Raw genomic sequence first — 23,830 nt, forward strand, 5'->3', positions numbered from 1 at the left:
ACCTTTTGCCATTGTTAAGCTCAAGATGAGTTCATTCACCAGTTAGTGTATAAGGAGCTCCTTTTGCAGGGAGGCCATTGGGACTTAATTTGTGGACCATGTGAGACCATCCTGTTTGGACAGTGGGCAGATTCACATAGTACAAAGTGTATGTGGCAGACACATGGAGTGTCAGAAGATGTCATGATGGGTAGCTGTGTTAGTCTGTTTAGCAGTAGGAAAGAGCAAGAGTCTAGTAGCACCTTAAAGACTAACAAAATTTCTGGCAGGGTATGAGCTTTTGTGAGCCATAGCTCACTTCTTCATGGTGTTCTATGCTAGGAACTCAGTTCCCAAGAGTGTAGAGAGAAGGGCTTTAAGCCTCCCCCTGGCCATTTTCCCACTCTTAAACAGCCTCAGAGAACTGCTGTTTGTCTGCTTGAGGAAGCTTATAGTTTTTCAGACAAGAAAACAATTAAGGGGATTAAACCCATTTTTCCTGCATATTACAGTCCTGATCTGAATTGGGCCCCCATGCACCTGGGAACTGAGTTCCTAGGGCAGAACTCCAGATGCAGGTCTGATCCAAAGTCCTCTTGGTGACCATATATCCATCACGGGAACTTTTTCTTCTGGTTTCTTCTATCTGTGACTTGCAGTCTGTTCCCAACTTTAATACCACCATATTAGATTAAATGATGCTGAAAAGTAGTCCAAAAATCTTGGTAATTGGGTTTTCATTCTGTTGTTTTTTTGCTGTGAGGCCTTACACTGGTTTATTTCAGTTGTTTCTCAAATGAGTTACATGCCATTGGAGAAATCAGTGTCAAAAAAGAACTTTAAAAGAATAAGCAGAATGCAATGACAGATTTTGCAGCGGGCAAACTTTGGTTGAATTCAGTTGTGTTGACACTTCTGCTCAAATCGCTTCTTGCCCCCACTCATCCAAACAACCATTTTAGCATTCAGTTTATGGTATTCTGTTGATGGGGAGAGGGTTATAGTGAGCTCTCAGTATATTAATGACTTTAGTTGGTAGGAATGTATTTTTAAAATCTGCCGTTTTGGAGATTTGAGTTGTACACATCCCTGTCTAGGGCTTGATCATAATCTCATAGCATTCATGTGCTGGGTCCAGACTCAACTTGTGGCCTAGCCCTTGTGACATAAGATGGCCTTTCAGTGATGCAGAAAAAAAATTGCAAAGGTGAAGACCTGTTTACACATCTTGATAGGTTGAGAGACAATTGAGTAAAGAAGAACCCTTCCACCACTAAATTTCTGTACATTATTACATATCCTTGGTTCTCTTCCTCCTTTCAAGATGATTTTCCTAGGATCAAACTAAACATGGTTTTTAACTGTAAAGTGTAGCCATAAGGTACAGTTTAGATTGGGGGTATTGAGTATGCGTTGGGGGGGGGATGGGGAGGAGTTTTTCCTTCCACATCACTTGCATTATCTCTGTATCCTATCCCCCCTGCAATTTGCCCTGTGTCTCCCCTCCCTGGAGTAAATGTCCTGGGGGGGACAGAGTGATTGAGATCAAAACAGTGCAGGTGGAAAAATGCAGTGCTTCCTCCCCCTGTACCATAGCCCAAATCTGAATTCCCCTCCCTTTGTCTACGTACAGATTTTTTAAAAAGCATGAGATGGACCATTGTCTCTCCTGTTGTCATGCCATTTTATATCCTACCTTTCTCAAACACAAAACAAAGATAAATCACACGTGGACATTTTAACTGTTTCTCCTGACAAATCACACATGTAGTTATTGTTGGTAGAAATTTTGGCAAATTGTTTCCCTGCCAGTTCCATTCTGGAACGCTGCCAATGCAAATCCCATTATGTACTGCTGTTTTCTACTCCAAGCTCCGTAAGGGCCATGATATCCTTTACAGTCTTTAAACCATAGCATAGTTCCATTTGCTCACTACCTAGACACAATGGCTAATAGGTGTAATTGGCTATGGTATAGTCTCTTGCTAGCGTAGGGGGGCAAGGTACTTAATCTTGCGGTCTTCTTCCAGCTGAACACTGATGTACTTGCCGGTACTTGTCTTTCCTATGCCTCTGTTGCCAGATTGGAATTGTTGGGGATTGTGATGTTCCACCTCTACTGCATAGAAATGATGTGAGTCAGAGGGAATGGCGGTTAGTAAGGCACTTTGAAAACTTCATGAAACAGGAACCACAGATGGACATATATCAATGACAAGACTGATTTTTAATTTTGAGTACCTGCCACGGACCTTCAATCCACTGGCACCTGGCTATCCCTCAAAAGATGCCTGGACGTGTATTTCCAGCATTTGAGGAGTGTGTGTGTGTACCGGGGGTGGGGGGGGAGGAAGGCTAACAATCCTCAAACTGAAATGTATATTTTTGCTAGAAATACAAACTCCAAGTGTTTTTAATAATATAAATAGTGACTGACAACTTTAAATAAATTGGAAGTATTTAAGAAACAATTACGGTATAGCATTTCTTTCACCTATTTCAGATTCTGTTGGGCTGCCTTGTGGACCTGAATTGGGTGGAAAGGTGGCATAGAAATGTCTTAAATATAAATGCATTTATTGATTTACTTCATGTATAGTCTGTATTACTCCCCAATGGGGACCCAAAGCAGCTTATATCATTCTTCTCCCTCCTCCAGTTTATCCTCACAACAACCCTGTGAGGCAGGTTAAACTGAGAACATGTGACAAGCCCAAGGTCACCCAGCAAGCTTCCATGGCAGAGTGTGAATTTGAACCTGGGTCTATCAGCTCCTACTCTAGCACTTTAACTGCTGTACCACATAGGGTTAAAAAAAACCAGACAATAAAATAACCAAGGCCATTTACATTGTAGTATGCAAACATTGGATTTGCACTGAATTCCTAGGCTGGGCCATCAAAAGGGGTGACATAACATGTAAAGGGATGTTATGCATCTGGAAGGAAGAGTACAGTGTAAGGTGTTTGTGGTTTGTTCATGGCCATATGACAATGGAGGAAGACAGACTAATTAGAACAGAACTGTGGGCAAAAAGAACCTCTTATCACCCAGAGGCCTGCTTGGACAGTTAACCATTAATGGCATTAAATTAGTACATGAATTCTTACTAGCCTCTGTTGTGTACGTACCTAACCTGCTGTGACAGTTTGGTTCATTGAAGACACATGACAGGTACTGATACCATAAGCACTTCTTTCCAGTGTGGGTTGTTTTGAGATGGTTTGCCGGCAATGGTGAACCCACCTCTGAATGTTTCTTGCCATGAAAACACTACAGGGTTGACATAGATCAGCTGTGACTTGACAGCATTTTCCACCACCAAGCACAGCACTTCAAGAGTAAACAGACCCCTGAGACAGACAGCACAGATAATTATGTGGTAAACTCTCAGTTGCCTTTGTGCCTTGATTCAAAAGGCAAAAATTCCTGCTCATTATCTCTTTGAGCTTCTGAGACAACAAGGCAAATTCAATTCTGCTAACGGTAGGACCAACCAATTTTTTTTTAAGTAAGATTTTTCTTTTGCTCATTTCCCAAAGAGTTCAGTGTGGGACACATTATTCTTCTCTCCCTATTTTATCCTCCCCAGAACAGTGATCTTCATGGCTGAGGAGGGGTTAAAACCCAGGTCTTCCTTACTGTAGTCAGACACAAAACCTTTGCATCACACTGGCTCTTGTAACCAAAGAACACTGGGTATATCTTGGACCTGTCTTGTCCCCATCATCATGTAATAAGGCTGCTCCTGATCTCAATTTTAGGAAAACTAAACTACTGACTTTGGGCTGCCAACAAGCCCTCCATCATCTGTTTTTGTCTTTCTCACCACACTTTATTTTAATTAACATCCAGCCTATGAAGTGTTCAGAAGACTCAGCATTTAATCATACATAGGTTGATCCTGATAAAAAGGTATTACACTACTATTGTGTTGGAATTCCGCCCCCGCCCCCCGGTAGACTAACACTAATATCCACCATTTTTGTTTATTGTTAAATATTGCCCAAGAAAGGGATTGTGCAAATAGGTGGTAATTCCCGATGTGTAGCCATGTTAAATAAATAAATAAATAGAATAAAACAGGAATCCATTGGCACCTTAAAGACTAGCATGCTGGAATTTTGTTAGGCTGCAATCTTAAGAACTCTTTCATGGGAATAAGCCCCATTTAATAAAATGGGACTTACTACTGAGTAGAACTGCTTAAGCTTGCTCTCCTAGTTTTTAAGGTGCCACTGGACTCCTGTTTTATTCTGCAACTGGTGGATTATCTTCTAAAGGAACTCTGCATATGAGAGTTACGTGCTCTCCAACCAGTAAGTAATGTTACCCAATTTGGCTTCCATTCCTTGCTTGTGTATCATCTAAAATTAATCTCCAGATGCTGTCAGTCGTGTGTTCCAGATAGTGCTGGGGAGGATTCTTATGAACTGCTAGTTTTTATAGTTTCAAAGTGTGTGTGTGTGTGTGTGTGTATTCATTCATACCAGGATTCTCTGGTGCCTCTTGATATGTTTTTGCACCCATCACTATGTAGCCTAATTACTATGCAACACTGTCTAATCTCTATTTTAAGAAAATAATGAAATGAAAATGGAATGTGAAAGCTTGCTGTTCACTATTTTGTTACATTTTGATTAATCCCAATAAAAAAGCATTACACTCCTGCTGTGCCTGGATTACCACTCACCACCTCAAAATAAAAACAGCTACCTATAATTTAGGTGAAAAATCAACATGGAAATACATTAAATGAACAGGACAAAACAAAGAAAAGTTGGGAACAACACTGCAGAACTATACCGAAGAGATGAAAGAATAAACTTTTGAAGAAGAACCTACAGTTTTAGAAAGTCAAGTGAAAGCTGCACTGAAAGCAATTGGAAGAAATAAATCTCTAGCAGTAGATGGGATATCAATAGGGCTATCCCAAGCCACAGAAGCAGAGTCCATCAACATCTTAACAAGAATATGCCAAAAATATGGAAAACAAAACCATGGTGCACAAACTGGAAACAGTCAATTTACTTTCCAATTTAGAAAAAGGAGACATCAAAGACCGCAAGTCAAATTATACTCAAAAACTTACAATAAAGACTGTTACCATATATGGAATTAGAAATGCCAGATGTTCAAGCTGGATTCAGAAAACAAATACTGTTACATTTCCAAGCGTGTTACATTTCCAAAACATGAATGGAAAAAGTGGGATTGTCTCATAATCAACATAGATGTTTACAACCTTGTAATGAAGCCCAAGTACTTATATGTATATTAATATCTGTTAATAGTGACAGAAAAATACATGTTGAACAAGAACAGTAATTTTAACATTCAGAAATATTTAGCTGCTTATAATTAATATCTTCCTTTCTAAATTTCTAAAGTTATACCTACTCACTTTAAGCATCCCTGCACTGTCACAACCCAGTCATAGCAGATAAAAGATAACTTCAGCATGACAAGGGTGATACTGCTTTTGGGGTGGGTGGAGGACTCTAACCAGAGGACTTGCAGGTGGGCAAGTAGGAGGAATTTGGTGCACTATCAGGAGGTATCAGCAGCATCTGATTTTTAAAAGAAGTTTTCCTATTGTTAAAAACAGAGTCTTTCACAAGTGAAGAAGCCTGTTGAAGAAAAACAACAACAGCAGCAGGAAGAACCCCCACCCCACACAGGTAGAAGCCCTAGTGCTGAATCAGGCTCTTATTCCTAGGGAATGCAATCTGCAACCCTTTGGTTGGGGATTACAAATTTAATTTGCTTTTGTCCTGAGGAGGATCACAGCAGCGGTCACAGGAACCTTCCCAGCTCCTGTTGTTGCACAAGACTGCTCATATTCAAGAGAGTTTCTGACTGTATCGCTAAATTCCCTTGGGGCCGCCCATGCCGCAAAAACCGTGGCCAACCACTTAATTGGCCTCTATGTAGATGCTCTCGCCCTGACCTGGATGGCCCAGGCTAGCCTGATCTCGTCAGATCTCAGAAGCTAAGCAGGGTCGGCCCTGGTTAGTATTTGGATGGGAGACCACCAAGGAAGACCAGGGTTGCTGTGCAGAGGAAGGCACTGGCAAACCACCTCTGGTAGTCTCTTGCCATGAAAACCCCAAAAGGGGTCGCCGTTAGTCGGCTGCGACTTGAAGGCACTTTACACACACACATGTAGATGCTCACGTGTAACGAGAAACCGAAGCCAGGGAATTGCCACTTCTCACCTTCCTTGACCTATTTAGACGAATGAGATGCCAAGCGACAGGAAGCGATGCTTTCAGCCGATTGTCCACTTCTCGCCGCTTATTGGCCCGAAACCTGCAACCCCTTCTGTTGTTCGGCCAAACCGAGATCCTTGTTCCAGCCGGTGGCTCCCCCTCCTCCAGGGACAGTTTCGACTCGGAGGTCCCACCGAAGCTTTCGAGTTGTTGCCAACCGGCTGGACGAGGAAGGGCGCAGCCGAACTCCCGAACCGGCGCACGGTTTTCGGGACGGTCCCAAAGAAAAGCTAGCCCGGGCCACCTGTCCCGAATTCGCCAACCAACACGGCTACTTGCCGTTGTGGAGCGAAGGGCGCGACGCCGACCGCTTCTCCCTCTTGAGTACTTCTTCTACCCGATGGCGCTTTTATCTGCACTCGTCGCCCATCGTGGATCACGAGCTCATCCCAGTCTCTTACGCCCAGAACCACGCCCGAAAGATTGATGCCGCGATCCAAGCCTCTCCCCACCCCCTTTCCCCTCCTGCCGTTGCCTTTACCAAAACAACAACTCGGGGACGTGTTTTCGTCTTCAAAGCATCAGAAGAAGCGAGCTCCGACTCGGGAAAGCTCATCTTGGGATGCAAGGCGGGTGTGAAGTCTGGCAAATGCCGCCGGACTTCTGTTCCACGTTGCTCTCCCCAACACGCTTCCCAGGCAGCAAGTCCGTAGGACCCGCGTGGGCCTGCCTCCGGCAGAAACGCATTGACGAGTGCCCAGGACGCGCGCCAAGCCCGTTGCTCCTCCTCTGCGTTGCTAGGAAAAGCGGAGGGCAGCAGGAAAAGAGGAAGACCCAACAAGAGATGGGTTGACTCAATAAAGGAAGCCACAGCCTTCAATTTGCAAGATCTGAGCAAAAATAGGACATTTTGGAGGACTTTGATTCATAGGGTCGCCATGAGTCGGAGGCGACTTGACGGCACTTAACACACACGCGCGCGCGTTGTATTAACTTTTGTTGTTTAGCCTTCCGCGGGATCCGCCGAAGGGGCACCGGAAGGGGAGGCGTGAACGCCGCGCCGCTCGGCCCTCTCCGTCCCTGGCCGCGTGGCCCCGCCGCTCCGCGAGGCCAGGGTGGGAGGAGAGCCCCCCCCTCGCGTTTCAAATCCCGGCCACCCCATTGGACGCCCTGCCGGGGAGCTGGGCGCGTCCTTCCTCCCCTCTCCAATAGGCTCCGCCGCCCCCAACCCCTCCCCGGCCATAAATATTCCTGGAGGGCGGGCAGTCCCACTACGCTTGTGGGGAGCCCGGGGCTGGCGGTGAGGGCGATGGAGCCGGGGGTGTTTGTGGGCGAAAGCGGCCGCCAGGCAGCCCGGGGGTCCGGCTCCAGCAGGGTCCCGTGCAGGTATGCCGCTGGGGCGCGGGGCGCGAGGCGCGCGCGGTGGGTGGGGGGTTCCCAGGCCGTCGGGGCCGCCCCGCTCGGGCAGGCTGAGGCGTTTGCATCAGGCCCATGTGCGCGACTCGGGAGGGGGCGATTCTGTCCTCTCCCCCCTCTTTAGCGGGGACTGCGAAATAACTAGCCGGGGCTGGGAGTCGAAAGTCGGGGGGAAGCGGCTCCGCAACAGCGGCGGTTCTCGGGTAGACGATCGCTTCCCAGGCCGTTTATGCCCGGGCGGCTTTGCGTTGGATTTCCCGTCTCTAGATACCCATTCCCCCCGTCCAAGTTCTCTAAATTCAACAATAAGCCCCCCAGGCAGAGTTTTGAGCATCCGGACGGGGGAAATGGGCATCTAGACGGCGGCAACTCCGAAGCTAAGCCTCCCGCGCGTAAATGGTCGCGAGCAAAGTTTGGTGGCTTCTCTCGGAGTTGATCGTCCCGGAGCTCTCGAGGCGCGGCGGGGCGGGGGGGCGAAGGGCCTAGAGCGCGGGCTTTCGGGGCAGGGGCCACTGTTGGCGGCGGGGCCCTGGGGCCCTGGCTTGTCCCTTGTTCTCGGCAGAGGTGGGCTTCCCTAGCCGACTCCCCACGTCTGTTTACGAGAGAGGCCGGGAATTCCCGGGCTCTCGCTGCAGGGCGGGGCGATAAGCTGTAGGCTGGTTGGGCGGGATCGTTTGCTGGGCTCCGGGGGAAATACCTCCAGATCGCCTACTTTCCTCCTACGTGCGAAAGGAAAGGGGGGGGGGAGCTGTTAACAACGCTGTAAAAAGGTAAAGGTCCCCTGTGCAAGCACCGGGTCATTCCTGACCCATGGGGTGAGGTCACATCCGGACGTTTACTAGGCAGACTTTGTTTGCGGGGTGGTTTGCCAGGGCCTTCCCCAGTCATCTCCCCTCTTTTTACTGACCTCGGAAGGCTGAGTCAACCTTGAGCCAGCTACCTGAAACCAACTTCCATCGGGATCGAACTCAGGTCGTGAGCAGAGCTCCACGGGGCTCCTATATTCACCTTTACATGAGACCAGAATGAGAAGTTAGAGATTAGAGTCCAGTAAGTAGCACCTTAGAGACCAGCAAGTTTTTTTGGAGTATATAAGCTTTCCAGAGTCAAAGCTCCCGTCGTTAGAAGTGGGACTTGAATGTGGCTCGACTTTTGGAGGGGGTGGCCCGTAGCTATTGGGCAAATAACTTCCCACTGTTCTTCCCTTCTTTTCTGGAAAAGACCGGCTTTGTAGTAGAGTCTCCTGCTGGGAAAACGTTGCCCCTTTGAACAAGGAGTGGGGAGGGTGAGGAGCCTGGACTTGTGCACTTGTTGGTCTTTGGAACTGCAGTGGTGATCTGCCTAGATGCAGTTGGGTTGGCTTGTAGCGCAGGTAACATTCCTCTGCAGAAAGAAACAAACTTGTATCAGGCTGCAGAAAGAAACAAACTTTCCAGAAAATGTAAACAATCGTAAGTGCTGCTCCTGGGTAGTTACTGTATGCATGACAGTAGCTAATAAAGAGAAGAAGTTGCAAATATGTTGGTCCATGGAAACTCCAAAAACAACACACTCTGTGAAATAGCTTTCAATAAGGCCAGCCAAACTGACACAGAACACACTGCAAGCTTTTGAGCTCACTGAAACTCTTAATCAGGCTGGATGTTACAAAATGTAAGGAAGACAGTGGCTTGGGAAGCAGGTTTTTCAGGCCTTGGAGTTATGCCCGGATAGTAAGAAAGCCTATTTGTCTGCAATCATATGTGCATTTTCAAGTTATTTAATGATCACTTCAGACTGTTTCATGGTTACCACTGTTTGTGTAGTTTCCCACAGTTTGTGTACTTTCCTTCCATCCAGCTAATGTAGCAGGAGGCCTGTTCCACCCACTATCTAAAGATCATCAGGCCAACCCCCCCCAAAAAAAACTGAGTGCAAAATAAGCCAGATCTACTAGTGTCATAAAATCCCAAGATGCAAATCTAGTGGACAAGGGTGTGTACGTGCAGGGGACTATGCCTGGAGCCAAGACCCATCCTTTGTCTGGAAGGTGTAATCATTTGGATGTTATGCCCCTGTTGATGCACCCCAAGAATGCATTAGCCTTTTTTGCCACTGCATCACACTGACTGCTCATACTCAATTTACAGTCCACTTGCACCCCTAGATCTTGTTCACATACAGTGTTACCTAGAAATGTATCCCCCCATCCAGTATGCATGCTTCTCATTTTTGTTTTCCAGGTGTAGAATTCTGTACATATCCTTGTTGAATTACATCTTGTTCACATCTGGCCACTTTTTCAGTATATTCAGATCTTGTTGAATTCCTAATTTGGTGTCATCTGAAAATTTAATGAGTAGTCCCTCCACCCCTCATTCACATCATTTATAAAAATATTGAAGAGTACCAGGCCCAGAACAGAGCCCCGTGGCACCCCACTGGACACCTCTCTCCGATCAGATGAAATGCCACTGACAACTACTCTTTGGGTGCGGCCCTCCAACCAGTTCCTTATCCACCTAATGACCCTAGAGTCTAGTCTACAGTGCTCCAGCTTACGTATCAGAACTTCATGTGGGGGCCTGCCAAAAGCGTTACTGAAATCAAGGTCAACAATGTTGATGGCATTCCCATGATCCAGTAAGCTCGTCATTCGAAGGAAGGAAATGAAGTTGGTCCGGCAGGACATGTTAGGAACAAAAGATTGGCATAACCTTTACTTTATTCAGTTTGAAATACCCATTCCAATATCCTCTCCTTGTTTCTCTTTTAGTAGCTAGCCTTCAGGTAGCTAGCTACCCTTGAGGTAAAGCAAGGGTTAGCTTGCCAGACTCCTCTTCATGCAGCTTGCTCTGCAAGGTTTTGACACAGGTCTACAGCCTATTTCTGTGTTCAGTCTCCATGTTTAAGTCTAATGTGTGGGCAAAGTGCTGTCAAGTCACAGCTGACTTCTGGCGACCCCCATAGGGTTTTGAAGGCAAGAGGCAAATGGATGGTTTGCCATTGCCTTCCTCCCCGTAGCAATCCTGGACTTTCATGGTAGTCTCCTATCCAAATAGTGCGGAGATGGTGAAAGCACACTGAGACATCCTCCCCCTGCTTTTTGGTGTCTTTCAGAGGTTCTTTTCCCAATTTTCCTCTGAGGTAGGGATAGAGAATCCTCCTCAGTCACCTTTCACCACTGTTGCTGATGGTAGAGGTGGGGTGATACTGCCTTGTGACTAGACTTTATAGCTGTCTCATTACTACCTGGTTAATGACATTAAGGCAACCTTTCCTGCATTGCCTGCCTACCCTTGCAGCCTCCCCAGTTCCTTGTCTGCTCTTTGAAATTTGTCAGTCTCTGACATCTTACAGCACATGAACTATGATATTGTGTTGTACATATGCAGAAATATTCACTATAAAACTAAAACTACACATACAAACAACAAACTAAAACTACACACTATATAGCTGAAGTTTTAGTTACTTTTAAGAAGGTAAGAAAGCCTGGAAATATTAAACCAGAGGCTTATGTTTCTGAAATATACTGGCAAATATTTCAGGGTCAGAGCTGACTGACTTGCTGAGCTTTTCCTATTTTTTCCTGACCTTCCCCAGCCATTTCAATTGAAGAGCAGAAACCCTGGTAGCCCTTTTCATATTTTTTCAGCTAAAGAACAACATGTTCTGTCTTCCTGCCTTTCCAATGGCATCATGAATAGAGATGCTCTCCACCCTCCACACTACAAGGCTATTCAATGCTGACTAATGATGACATAATGCAATATAAGCAATAATTATGTTTTATGATTTAAACATGTCAACATGATACTATTGATTCATAAAAGAATGTAATGAAAGTGTATTATGCTGGAGATGATAATGATGCTAGAATTGAGTATATGGAGTTATCACAAAGCTCAAAACTGATTGTTTATAGTTTAGTAAAATATAGACTAAAGAAAAGGAAGTCCATATTTGGTAATGGAAAGGAGGACTACTAAGCAGTTTCTCAAGATCAGCATTATTGAGGGGTTTGAAACAGTATAAATATAGGCACAGAAAGGCTAGATTTTCAGACCTCTCTCAGAGGGTCTTGAAAATGGTGTTGGTATGTATGGCTCTAAAATATTTTATTCTAGATATTGTGAATTAGATACTTTGAACTAAATCAGACTTATTTGACGAATATATTTTAAGAGTTGGATTAAAACTGAATAGTATGTAAGGCTTGCTTAACTGAATACACTATAACTGAATGTAAAGACTTTGTAACTTGCATTTACACATATTTACTAGAAGTACATCAATGAAAAGACTTGCTTTTTAAAAGTAGGTAAAGTCGTTGAGTCCTGCTTAGTAGGTGACTATCTGAATAAGATAACATATCACTTCTCAGGAAGTGGTCCATTCTAAGAGTATAGTCACTCAAAGGCACGACCCGCTTCAATGGCATGAGTGTTGGTGTTCATGCATGCCCTTTAGGGGAGGAATCCTCTCAGGGGAAAGTGACACAGATCTCTTTTGTCTCATGAGTTTCACCAGAGATCAAGGAAGACTGATGAAGGAAGAGGCCAGGCCACAAAGGAGGGGGGATTGGATGCAGGCGCTACACCATGCTGCTGAATGGGGGCAAATTTCTGTACTAAAGAAGAGATAGAACACCTCTAAACAGAAGTATCACTTAAACCACAGGAAAGTTGATTTTTCAGTAAATCTACCTTCCTGTGTGGCTGGCAAGCACTCATATCAAATACTTAAAATTACATTTCTGTAGTTCATACATATGCGGTGATGATTGAGGTGCAAAAGAGTTTTTGTTTTACTTCATTTATACCGCTCCTTCATTTAATCTCACAACAACATTGCGAAGTAGTATGTGACTGGCCCAAGGTCAGCCAGCTGGCTTTATATGTAGGAGTGGAGAATCAAACCCAGTTCTCCAGATTAGAGTCCGCCGCTCGTAACCTCCACACCATGCTGGCTTTAAGCTAGAGCTTGCAAGTGTGTAACTTCTGTAGCTTAGGTGTGTGTGTTGGGGGGGAACGTATGTCAACACTTGCCTTAAAAGTTGAAGTTGCTTGTTTTAAGAAAGCAACCAAAGGGTTCTCCAGGAACATTTTCAAGGGCATACTTGAATAATTCCTCTAACTGTGATTATCTGAATGGTTTCTGGCCATGTAAGGAGTAAGCCAGGCTGCTGATCTTATTTGGAGGTGGTATAATAGAGGTAGGAAACAACACCATGATTCCATAAGTGATAGTACACTGATGCACAATGGACATCCTCATGTTATGTTTCTCATTCTAATGGGAAAGGACACATCTGTAGCCAACAAAAGATGCCAGAATATTCTGTTCCCATTAAACACCCCGATCCCTAGTGGTGCTTTGGTTCTGAGATGATGGTGACTGAATAGTAAATTCAGCTTCTGCTTTGTATTCAGGAATTTTGCCCGTGGAGCCTGCAAATGGGGACAGAACTGCAGATTTTCCCATGATCGGAAAATGACTCAGACTCAGATCTGTAGATATTTCCAGAATGGGTTCTGTGGCTATGGAGACCGCTGCAGGTAAAAGCAAATGACCTTTCTTTCTCCCCCCCCCCCTTAATTTGGTAGATACTCAATTGTTTCAGATATTTATCCTGTTTTCTTTGAAGGAAGGTGGGATTTCAGGGAGTCTAATAGGGAGGTATTTCTCAGATAGCCATTTTACTTGGCTTCAAATCTTCTCATGTTATTGTATGTATACATCAAGCTTTTGACTTGGATGCACCAGAACATTTCTACGGATGGATTGCTGACCATGGGATGCGGCTTTACTTTTCTCCTTCCATTGCTTCCTGAAATGCCGCTTGTGGGGGGATTTTGGATTGTGGCGCTGGGGGATGGGGCGGAGCAGAGGCAAGAAACTGATAAAGGACACCTAATGGCTTTGCATTTGAGGAGAATGAAGTTAAATTGTGGAACTCCCTGCCCCAGGATGTGGTGATGGCTGCCAACTTTGAAGGCTTTAAGAGGGGAGTGAACATATTCAACTGCAGCAGCATTGTTCTGCATGTGTTCCAAAGCACCTAATATAATAGGCATGCTCATTTGATCCTGGAGATAATAGGTATGCATCATGATCAGTATCCATTTTTACTCCTCTCTTAAAGCCTTCCAGTTGGCAGCCATCACCACATCCTGGGGCAGGGAGTCCCACAAATTAACTAATGTAGACGATCCTTTTCATTGCTCTACAGAGTGGCATGGAGAAATCAAAATCACTGTTAGTGATAGTGGAGCTCTGAAGTTCTGTGTTTGACTGAAAAGACTAGCTAGTCGCTGATCATCTTGTGCAGTGAATTAATGAGGTTCGATTTTTGCCGGGGGGAAGATAACATTTGCTTGCTATGCTTTGAATGAAGCTCTTTATTCAATCTCTTAGCTACCAGCATATCTCGGAAGTACCAGCCTTGACCAGATGTGGTTCAGAGTCTGCCTTCCATGGATTACAGGGAGGTGTGATTTCACTGAACCGCCGGGGCTCAGAGCCAGCCATCTTGCCAGAAGCGTCTGTGACGAGTTGGGGGGGAGCCCGGCGTGGCTCTGAACCGGCTGTCTCGAGCGTGGCACAGCTACAGAGGAACTTTGGAAGCCTGAGCATGTCACTTGATGAGGAAGAGGAAGACAAGGAAAAAGTGATCACTGCCTGGCATCCGCCGAACTGGGCTCTCAGCAAAGAATTTGTCCCCAGGCAGACTCCTTCTGGTAGGTTCCTTGCTGTGCTAATGCTGATGGACTGGTGTGTGGCAGCTGCACTCTTTCAGCCTTTCTTATTGTAGCCCTCAGACGGAAGGAAGTTGGGTGGGGGCAGCATTTACAAAGCATGTGGGATGGAAACATCTTTCTACAACACTAAGTCTGATAACATTGAGTTGGTATTTACTGGGGTCGACATATGTGGGCTGAGTTAAGAAACTGTCTTTTCCCTCTACCCACTTTCTCTCCTTGGGGAAAGGCCGTGGCTAAGTGGTAGAGCTTCTGCTTGACATGCAGAAGGTCCCAGTTCAATCCCCGGCATCGCCAGTTAAAGGGACTAGGCGAGTAGGTGATGTGAAAGATCTCTGCCTGAGACCCTGGAGAGCTGCTGCTGGTCTGAGCAGACATTACTGACTTTGATGGACTAAGGGCCTCATTCAGTATAAGGCAGCTTCATGTGTGTTCATGTGCTTAATCTAACTTTGATTGCTGATCTACAGTTCTCATGTCTTGGTGTGCAAAAACAATAGGATTTTAACTTGCCAGGGTATTCTAACAGAGCCAAGAAGTCCGTTCAACTGTCCTTCCATCCATTGTAAGCTCATTTGGAGGCCCCTGTAGCCACATGGGAGCGATCTACCTGTCACTAGCTTCTGCTTGTCTAGAATAAGGGCCATTTCTGCTATGTTGGATAGACTGGTAGCAGTTATCCATCCTACTTAGCTGTCTCTCTGCTGGTCAGGCTCTCGGCCCCATGAACATAAAGTGGACACTGCATCCCTAGAGACAGAAGATGCATCTACTAAGGAGCCACCTCCTGCCTCTGTTGCCATACAAGAGTCAAAGGTAGGTAGGACATTTGGAGTGTATATATATGTGGCAAATGTATGCAATCCTTACTTCATTATGTTGGTAAATCACTTTGGGCACCCTAACCCCCTGGCTGTTAAGATTTGCAAACAAGGTGTGAATCTTAGAATAATGGAGAGGTCAGGAGCCTATTTGTTGGGTTTCTGGTGTGTGTGTGTTTTAAGCACTGGGACCTGTGGGATGAGGCAACGAATGATACAAGACATTGGGATTCTTGCCATTCCCTTGATGGCACAACTCATAGTTCCCTTGATTTGATCATTCCTCAATTACTTTAACTGACACCAAATATTTATTTTCCCATTAAGATTTTAAAAGCAATTTTCCCACATAGAGTAAAACAACAAACTCCATGTAACCCTACCACCCAGCCTCTTTCCCCACCCACCCCCCATAGCTCATCAACAAGAGAAGAAAGGAAGAGCTACGCACACTTGGGCAACTAAGAGTAGAGATTGAAAAGGGGAGGTGAGAGGCAGTAATATGGAGAAGGCGCAGAGTGTTAAGCTGCAGTACTGCAGTCAAAAGCTCTGCTCACGACCTGAGTTCGATCCCGACAGAAGTTGGTTTCAGGTAGCCAGCTCAAGGTTGACTCAGCCTCCCATCCTCCCGAGGTTGGTAAAATGAGTACCCAGCTTGCTGGGGGTAAAGGGAAGATGACTGGGGAAGGCACTGACAAACCAAGCTACAAACAAAGTCTGCCTTGGAAACGTCGGGATGTGACGTCACCCCATGGGTCAGGAATGACCTGGTACTCGCACAGGGGACCTTTACCTTAGGCATCACTGCTCAAAGAGATGTAAAAATCTTGCCCCATGGAAATGAAGGTCTCAGGAGGTTCTCTTCTGTTATATGCCGTTCTCTCCCTTATACAGAGATCTAACATACCATTGCCCCATATTGCCATAAAAGTGCAAAAAATCTAATGGATTTCAGTGCATTTTGCCATTGGGACAAGTGGATTGGGGTACTCAGTTCCAAGTTCCACTGGGAATGGGTAGAATCTAGCTTATGTTCTGTTTGATCTCTTTAAAAGTTGTATATAATGATAGCATGCCTAGGGAGAGTGTCTGAGGATTGGAATAGAGAAAGCGCTCTCTCTCTCTCTCTCTCTCTCTCTCTCTCTCTCTCTCTCTCTCTCTCTGTGTGTGTGTGTGTGTTGCCTGTGGCTGCAGAAGTCTCAGGATCTAAAGCTGAGGTTGGGCAATGTTTTAACTGGCTGTATTGCCAACTAGCTATGGCTGAGAGATTAGATTCTGCGTTGAAAGGTTTGAAATTATCATTTGGTCCCATCTGCTGAGATAAGAACACTATACCACTAGACACCCAGTGTTTCCAAAAAACCCACCCTTGTTCCCTATTTTAATTTCAGGATTTAGATCTTGCATGTGAATAGGGCAGAGGCCAGTTGAGTGCCAACATAAATTCTTTAACGCATTTAAGAATTTGGTTCTGTGCCAAGCTAAAGATCCTGTTGCATGAAGTACACACTTGAAAGCTGCTGAACTCCAATTTCCCTTGCAGGCTTTAGTAGTAGACATGATGGCAAGGAATTGCTTTCGGGGAAGTACTAAATGTCCGTAATGTTTTATTTTTAGGCCGCTGGTGGCTCAGGAGCTGCTGCAGCAGCAATAGAGAAGAGTGAGGATGTGGTATGTGGCATCTGCATGGACAAAGTCTATGAAAAGACCTTACCTGAGGAGCGTTTATTTGGTATCCTTCCTAACTGCAGCCATGCCTATTGTGTGGGCTGCATCCGGAAGTGGCGGAAAAGTCGGGACTTTCAAAATGCAGTGATAAAGTAAGCGCAGCATATAACAACTTGAATAACGGTGGTGTAAATTGGGTGGTTTTGCAGGATGCTGTCTGAATTGTATACATCTGTGGGCAGTGGCATTCTACTAGGAAATTACCCATTCTCTGGGGATTCTGGGGCCCTCATGACCATTCTGCTGCAGTATTAAGAGCATTTCTTATGCACTAGCTACATACAGCTTCTGTTTCTGGTGACCTAAACTCCTTGGAGCTGAGTATGTATGTGGTATTTAAAAGCCAGTTCCTTGGTCCTATCAATTGGTCTCTGGAGTGACCAGTAGATGTAACCCTGGGCAGAACTATGCAGGTAAGAACAAGCTCAGTTCTCCAAGGCTTCCTTTAAATTCTGAGGGACATGGGTTGCACTCAATAAGCTGGCTGAAAGAAGAGCAAAACCTGCCCTGAAAAATGGAGTTACAAGGTACAGTCCCCACTGGGATAAATCCAAATATTGTATTTGAGATTATTATTTATAGGCACAAGCCACCTTCCCTGTGGATGAATATAGATGGGAATGTCCCTGAAATACATCACTTTACATCAGAATATGTTTTGATGTTTAACATAAAAATGAATGTTCATGAAGTTCTTGTCATTGCTTTATTTATCTTCACACTATTCAGTGGTGGTGGATTAATTCATTTCTTAACCAGTTGCTTTCTATACACTGGCTCCAAGATTCAATTTAATGGGGCTTTTTAGCAATAACAAAATTATGAGAAAAAGGAAAAAGGCTAGGGATTTGCTTTTTTGTAGTAATGATAACCAGGGTTATGCCAATATTTATATACCACAACATTTTTGTCATAGCTTTAATAAAATAACAACAAGCTGTAAAGAAGCTAGGATTAGGCTTTGTGGTAGTAATAATTAGATATCCTGAAGTCTGAAAAACAAGTCTGACTCCTAATGTTTTGGCCTGGCTCCTCACACCAAAGAAAATTAGTTAAGGCTTGCATTAAGCTGCTTAAGTCTCTGATCAGTGTTACAAACTTTAGCAATTAAAGTTTAATCCTGAATACAGAAATTTTTAAAGCTATGAGAAATTTTTTTTCCCATGGGTGGGGGGGCTGAAATATATGCAGTACTTCCATATCGAAGCTAAAACCTGACTGATTTAACATAGAATACATCATTTATAACTTATTTGGCATGTTTATGAAATGTAAAAGTTGAAGTGTTCTTTTTTTCTGTAAGAAAATTTGCAAGTATACCCAATGCTTGACAGAAAGTTTTACCCTATGCTGACATAAAACATGCATTTTAATTTTTGCCATCTGAAAGGTAGGGGAAAAATATAAGCTGAAGGTAGTACATAAAGTAGCATTTGGACAAAAACACTCTCATACAGTCACAATAGGTAGATTACCAGAATATTTTGGTACTGTTAAACTACATAACATTGAAGACAATGAACTCTTTAATGAAGTATCTTTAAACACAGTATAGCATGTTTAAACAAAAACATTCTTGAAAATATGATGTCTACAATAGTATACATAGCAATTTTTCCACTGGAAAAAATTGAAAAATATCTCAGGCTTTATAATGGTATATATTTGGAATGAGTTAAATGCTTCAACACAAGGTTTTTCTTGCTTAAAAAGAGAACTCCTATGAAATATTTATTTCTTAGTGCTATCTAACATTTCCCATTTTTTTCCATTTGGAAATTTGAAAAAGTCCAAGGTAGGGGGGAGCTGTATCTTTCTGAATTTTTTCTGGGTCATCAGATGTCCAATCCTGAACGAGGGCCCTCCTACACAACAAAGGTCTGCATCGAGCTGCTTGCTGTAGCATCTCTGAGAGATCTGCGGCCACAGCTCTCCCAGGCCCCCCAAATGGCTGTTCTAACAGGTGCAGTGCGGGTGCTTGTTTGAGCTAGAAGGACAGAAATTATTCTTAAAGCCTGGTCTCTACTTTATACCTGTATGAAAAAGTTACCAAAACACAGAACGTGCTGAAAAATTGCTGTGCCAGTCCACCCCAAGATGTAATTCAACTTGACAAAGAAATACTAGTTAATTCCTAATTACCAAGCTGTAAGACTGCTCATTTCATCTTACTGAAGTAAGACTCATCTTCTTGACTTCATGGTTGCAGCTTGTGTTGTGTAGCGCATCCCAAATAATCGAAAATAATTGGCACACTAAGCCTAGGGACTGTTGGCAAAATCAGGCTGAGAAGGAAGAAAGCTGAATGATCATAGTGGATTGGATCCTACAGATGTTTCACTAACATTAGTATGTTCCTGCTGATGCGTCTTCCATAGGTGCAAGGCTCCTTGCATCAGGGAAGAGTACCACAATGGATCCATGGGATCTAACCCATTGGTAGTTATGAGATCTCAGCCACTATTGCAGTAGAAGGATGTAGCAGAACAAGGGAGAAGAGAAGCAGACCGGGGTGGGAGGGAGAAAGAAAGGCTGAGACAATGACAGCTAGAGGAGGGGCAGGGAAGATTGGGAGGTAGCAGCAGGTGTGGGAAGGCTTCCTTGTCAGCCACTCCTATCACCAGCCCATTTATGCAGCAGCTTGAAGCATAGAACACAAATGACATACCTTACTGTCCATATCCTGTGTGCCCCCCTGTCCCAAGGCTCTGGCTGCCAAGGAGGAGGCAGTGACATAGGAAAAGGAGCAATGCAAGGGTGGGGGGTGAATAAGGGGGGAGAGGAAGAGGGTTGGGGCAATGGGATGTCCATTCCCTTGCTATTTCTCATGGGTCCTCCCTGGTTTGTCATGCTTGTGAGTGAAGCAGTTGTGAGTCTCTTGAGGTGATGTGCTCCTGCTGATAAGGCAGCTAGTTCCAACTTGCAACTTTTGGAGGCAGCTGATCTTGATTGAAAGCCTTGAAGGTGGAAGATAGCTGGTAACTAGGGACCATGGTGACCCCAGCAGTCACATAAATTGTGAATTTTGTCCCAAGGGTCAAATGAATTGTGAATTACTCATTCCAATATCTGTTCCTAGGGGCTGTCCAGAATGCAGAGTCACTTCAAGTTACTTCATTCCTAATAAGTATTGGGTCTCTGATACAGATGAGAAAGAAAAGCTGATAGAGACTTTCAAGGCACGGACTGGGTAAGTAGCAAATTCTTCGGGGGAAATTACCTGAAGGTTCTCTTTCTGATAAACTCTATAGGTCTTCATTCTCTGCCATTAAGCTGTTGTGAGTGACTCCACAGATCTTGCAGAAACAACCCAACTATTGGCTTCCAGGCTAGTCTAATATCAAGAAACGGAGTCCCTTAATGCAGTTTCTTGTTCTCTTTGATTCATGCTTCAGGGCTACAATAGAAAAGTTTGCGTTGGAAAATAACTGTGCTGTTGCTTGAGATTCAGCAAGCCATGACCTTTTGCAACTGAGATAAGAGTCCAGGTGCTGGGAGGAGGCAGTTTCTATCCTGACTCCCCTTTTAGTCTCCAAGGTCGAGAACAGTGTGTTATGTCTATTCTTCCTCACCACAACTATGGGTGAACCCAATCTGATGAATCAGCTTCTTCGATTAATATCCTTCTGCACCAATTTCTTAAGGAGTTCTCGACATTTAATACATTTGTTCATTCCTCTAGCAAAATAAGATGCAGATACTTTGTCAGAGGCAATGGTCACTGCCCCTTTAAGTCAGAGTGCATTTATCTTCATGAGCTTCCTGGAGGCCAAGTCCCTGTGCCGCGGCCACGACGGAGACCGGATCGGCGGAGGCGGCAACCCATCGTAAGTAAAACTACACTTATCTGCATTTCCTGATGAACCATATGTAAGTTGCCCAAAAAGAAAGATGTCATTCTCAGGGATGCTCCAAGACCTTCTGTCATTTAAAGGTACTGTACCTTAGGATTCAGTGGACAGAATGTGACATAAAAATGTCACTGCAGCTAACTGTCGCTGTCACCTGCAACTGTTCCTCTAGTTATAGGACTGGCCCTTCTTCCCCAGAACAAAAGACTATGCAGCTGTCAGTTGAAAGAACCAGAATCAGTAGAGCATATTCTCCTATATTGTCCCCTGTATTATAAACAACGTCTAGAACTGATTAACCCTCACCTTATTTCCTTAAAAGATTCAGCAGATGATGGCATCAAACTTTTATTAGCGGATAGGATATCTGCTGTTTCCATGCAAGTGGCAGAGTTCATGGCAATTGTTATTAAAAATAAAAACAAGAGGGTAAGGAAATAAATAATATTAAAAACCAACAGACAATCTACAGACACTGGGAAACAATACATAAAAGGGTGTTGGTGTTAGCTGTGCTGTGCGATAGATCCTGGCTCTCACTTGTCATCTGGAAGAACAAATTATGGCCAAGATTAGTTATATTGTCATATGAGACACTTTTGAGCAAATATGGAGTTTTATGCACTTTTGTTATTACTATTATCATGCCAATAAAGGTGACTGAAACTGAAACCGGACTGGCCCTTCACATTCCCATGCACAAGCTTTGCTTTACCAACAGGTAGATCCCTAGACTATTTCCCTCTAAATTGTGGATGGCAAGTGAGCTATTGCTGCTCATCTGGTATCCATGCTTCCCTTTGCTTGCCTTGCATGTCTGAAGTACAGACAGGTTTTGCAACTGCTTGCTAGAGAATCTGCACTGTGATTACAACTCAAGTGTGTTTTGTGTCATATTCCAGATCTACAACCTATCTCCATCTGAAAGCTCTGATGAGGATGAGAACGACATATACCTCGTCCAGTGGGCTCTTACCATTGCGCTGTTAGAGAGAGACTCCGATTTTTCAGACTTCCTGTTTTGGGATTCCAGCGATTCTGACTAGGCGACAATGGCCAAATCATTGGAGGCTGCATAGCTGATTCTGGGAACAATTTCCATGACCCAAGACATGGTGCTTGGGGATGAAGAGTATAGAGATGAAAGATGGCTTTGACTTTTAATAGGCTTAATTTATGGTGGGTCTTGTAGTATTTGGCTGGAAACCAGAAGTTGAGAGCATGTAGTGCAAAGACCCATTTCATGCTGGGGAGGCCTCCTGATTCACAGGGGGGGAAATAGTATCACCACTGTTGGCACATGACCTTCTACACACCACTGCCATTTTTCTATCCCTTGCTTGTCATGATCTTCACATCCTTCTGTCTCTACACAGTTCACACCCTGGATTTCCCATCATGGGATCCATCAAAAGCCTCCCAGTTGTGTTTTCTAGAGAAGTTGCCAGGTTATTGTGCTCAGTCTTGATGTACTCTTCAGAGGCAGAGTGTTCAGCTTTGTTCATACTGCTGCTATTTGTTTCCTCAGGAAGGCAGATTTGCTGAGCAGTGCGATTGCCTACAGCAAGCGAAATATCTTGCTGTTGTAATAGCAGTGATGTCTGGTGTCTACAGTAGGTTTAAGCCAGGGTGTAGTATGGGGTGCTTTAAATGTAATATCTGAATTTTTTATTGATGCAGTGATTAGTATTGGAGGCTTTCATGATAATTAACCTTAATCCCCAGTCCTTAGGACCTGGGATCTGCAAGCCCCTATATGTATTTTTTAACTCTAGAAATATCTGGAGAACGTGAAATAAAATGAGCTTTAAAAATATAGGCATACCAAGTTTTTTCTTGCTGATGACTAGTTACATCTTGTTGAAAGAAGCAATACAATAGTTATGTTTAAGTAACAATATGGACGTGTGTATTCAGTATCTTCCTGTGCTCTGCAGTAGCTTTTAGTGTCGAAATGCTTGTGCCTATCCATCTGGCACAAGGATTGTTCTACTTCAGTGACAGTTCTAGGCATGCATCTGCTTCAGAGTAAATGTGATTCGGCATAACGTTGTAAGGGTAGTTCTAAATTAGAACATTCAGATATTGAGGAATCTTTGAAATGCTTCTAACAATGTCCTTGTAATCTTAAATCATACTGGCCTAATTTTGGCGGAGGGGGGATTAAATGCTTTTTTCTTCTAAGGGAGATGTTACTTCAGTCTGTTGGTAACCTCATTCTTTGTGGGCTGACTATGCTCCTAGTTCTGACACAACCTAGCCTCTCTAAGGATAGTCATGAACCAAGATTATTAACAACTTAGAAGTTATTTTAAGAACTATATACAGCTGGTTACTAGGCTCACTTCCTTTACATGCTGAAAATCCATTTCCTCCTATAATTGCATATAGGTAAAATGTTTAATGTTGACACCCAAAGTACAAACCTTGCTGTACTCAATAGTACTATGCTCATAAAGACCTGGTCCATGGTTAAGACATAGTAGTCCCAAGGAGAACACTTCAGTATTGAGGCACTATTTGTTTGCTTGGGTAGACTGATTAACTACATGCAATTCATAAATTATGTAAGCCCTTTCTTTACTTGGTATGCAGATTGCTAATGCCTGTTTTTTGTAAACATTAAATATGCTCTAATCAGACTGAACGTTATTAAAACAGTGCAAACTTCAATTTGCATTAATCGCCAGTGCAGTAAATAGACTTGAAAGTATGTGGAAGGCCTGTCAGATAGAAACATCTGGGTGAGGTTGTAGTTCTCTTTTTGCAGAGAGCAGATTGCTTAAATCTATTTGTTAGCTTTTGGCACTGGTTCCCTAGTTTATTCTGATACTTTATGCCTTCTCTCCAACCCCTGACCCAAGAAGATGGCAAAGGACCTTTACCTTTTAAGCCTCATTTCAGAGGGATGCTTCCTTAACTGATGAACACTAGATCATGGGTGTCGAACTCATTTGTTACGAGGGCTGGATATGACATAATCATCACTGAGTACCATAAAATGTAATGCCAGGTACCAGAGATACAAACGTAATAAAAGACACAGGCAAAGCCAATTAATGATATTATTTATATTATTT

The 23,830-nt window shown here is 44.0% G+C and overlaps 1 protein-coding gene across 1 annotated transcript; it reads left to right on the top strand.

Moving 5' to 3' along the window:
• Positions 1-7,499: 7,499 nt before the first annotated feature.
• Positions 7,500-22,022, top strand: LOC130472946 (probable E3 ubiquitin-protein ligase makorin-1). Its single transcript, XM_056844452.1, has 8 exons — positions 7,500-7,577; positions 13,022-13,147; positions 14,007-14,329; positions 15,063-15,166; positions 16,789-16,991; positions 19,979-20,089; positions 20,582-20,726; positions 21,653-22,022. Exons 1-8 carry the CDS (start codon positions 7,501-7,503, stop codon positions 21,794-21,796), a joined length of 1,233 nt encoding a protein of 410 aa, XP_056700430.1. The 5' UTR covers position 7,500; the 3' UTR covers positions 21,797-22,022.
• The last annotated feature ends 1,808 nt before the right edge of the window (positions 22,023-23,830 follow it).

The sequence above is a fragment of the Euleptes europaea genome, chromosome 2 (genome assembly GCF_029931775.1).
Source record: "Euleptes europaea isolate rEulEur1 chromosome 2, rEulEur1.hap1, whole genome shotgun sequence".
Lineage (NCBI taxonomy): Eukaryota > Metazoa > Chordata > Lepidosauria > Squamata > Sphaerodactylidae > Euleptes > Euleptes europaea.

Coding starts and splice junctions, on each gene's coding strand:
- LOC130472946 (XM_056844452.1), top strand. CDS start 7,501: ATGGAGCCGGGGGTGTTTGTGGGCGAAAGCGGCCGCCAGGCAGCCCGG. Junction 14,330..15,062: donor CCCCAGGCAGACTCCTTCTG/GTAGGTTCCTTG, acceptor TCTGCTGGTCAG/GCTCTCGGCCCCATGAACAT. Junction 16,992..19,978: donor TTTCAAAATGCAGTGATAAA/GTAAGCGCAGCA, acceptor ATCTGTTCCTAG/GGGCTGTCCAGAATGCAGAG.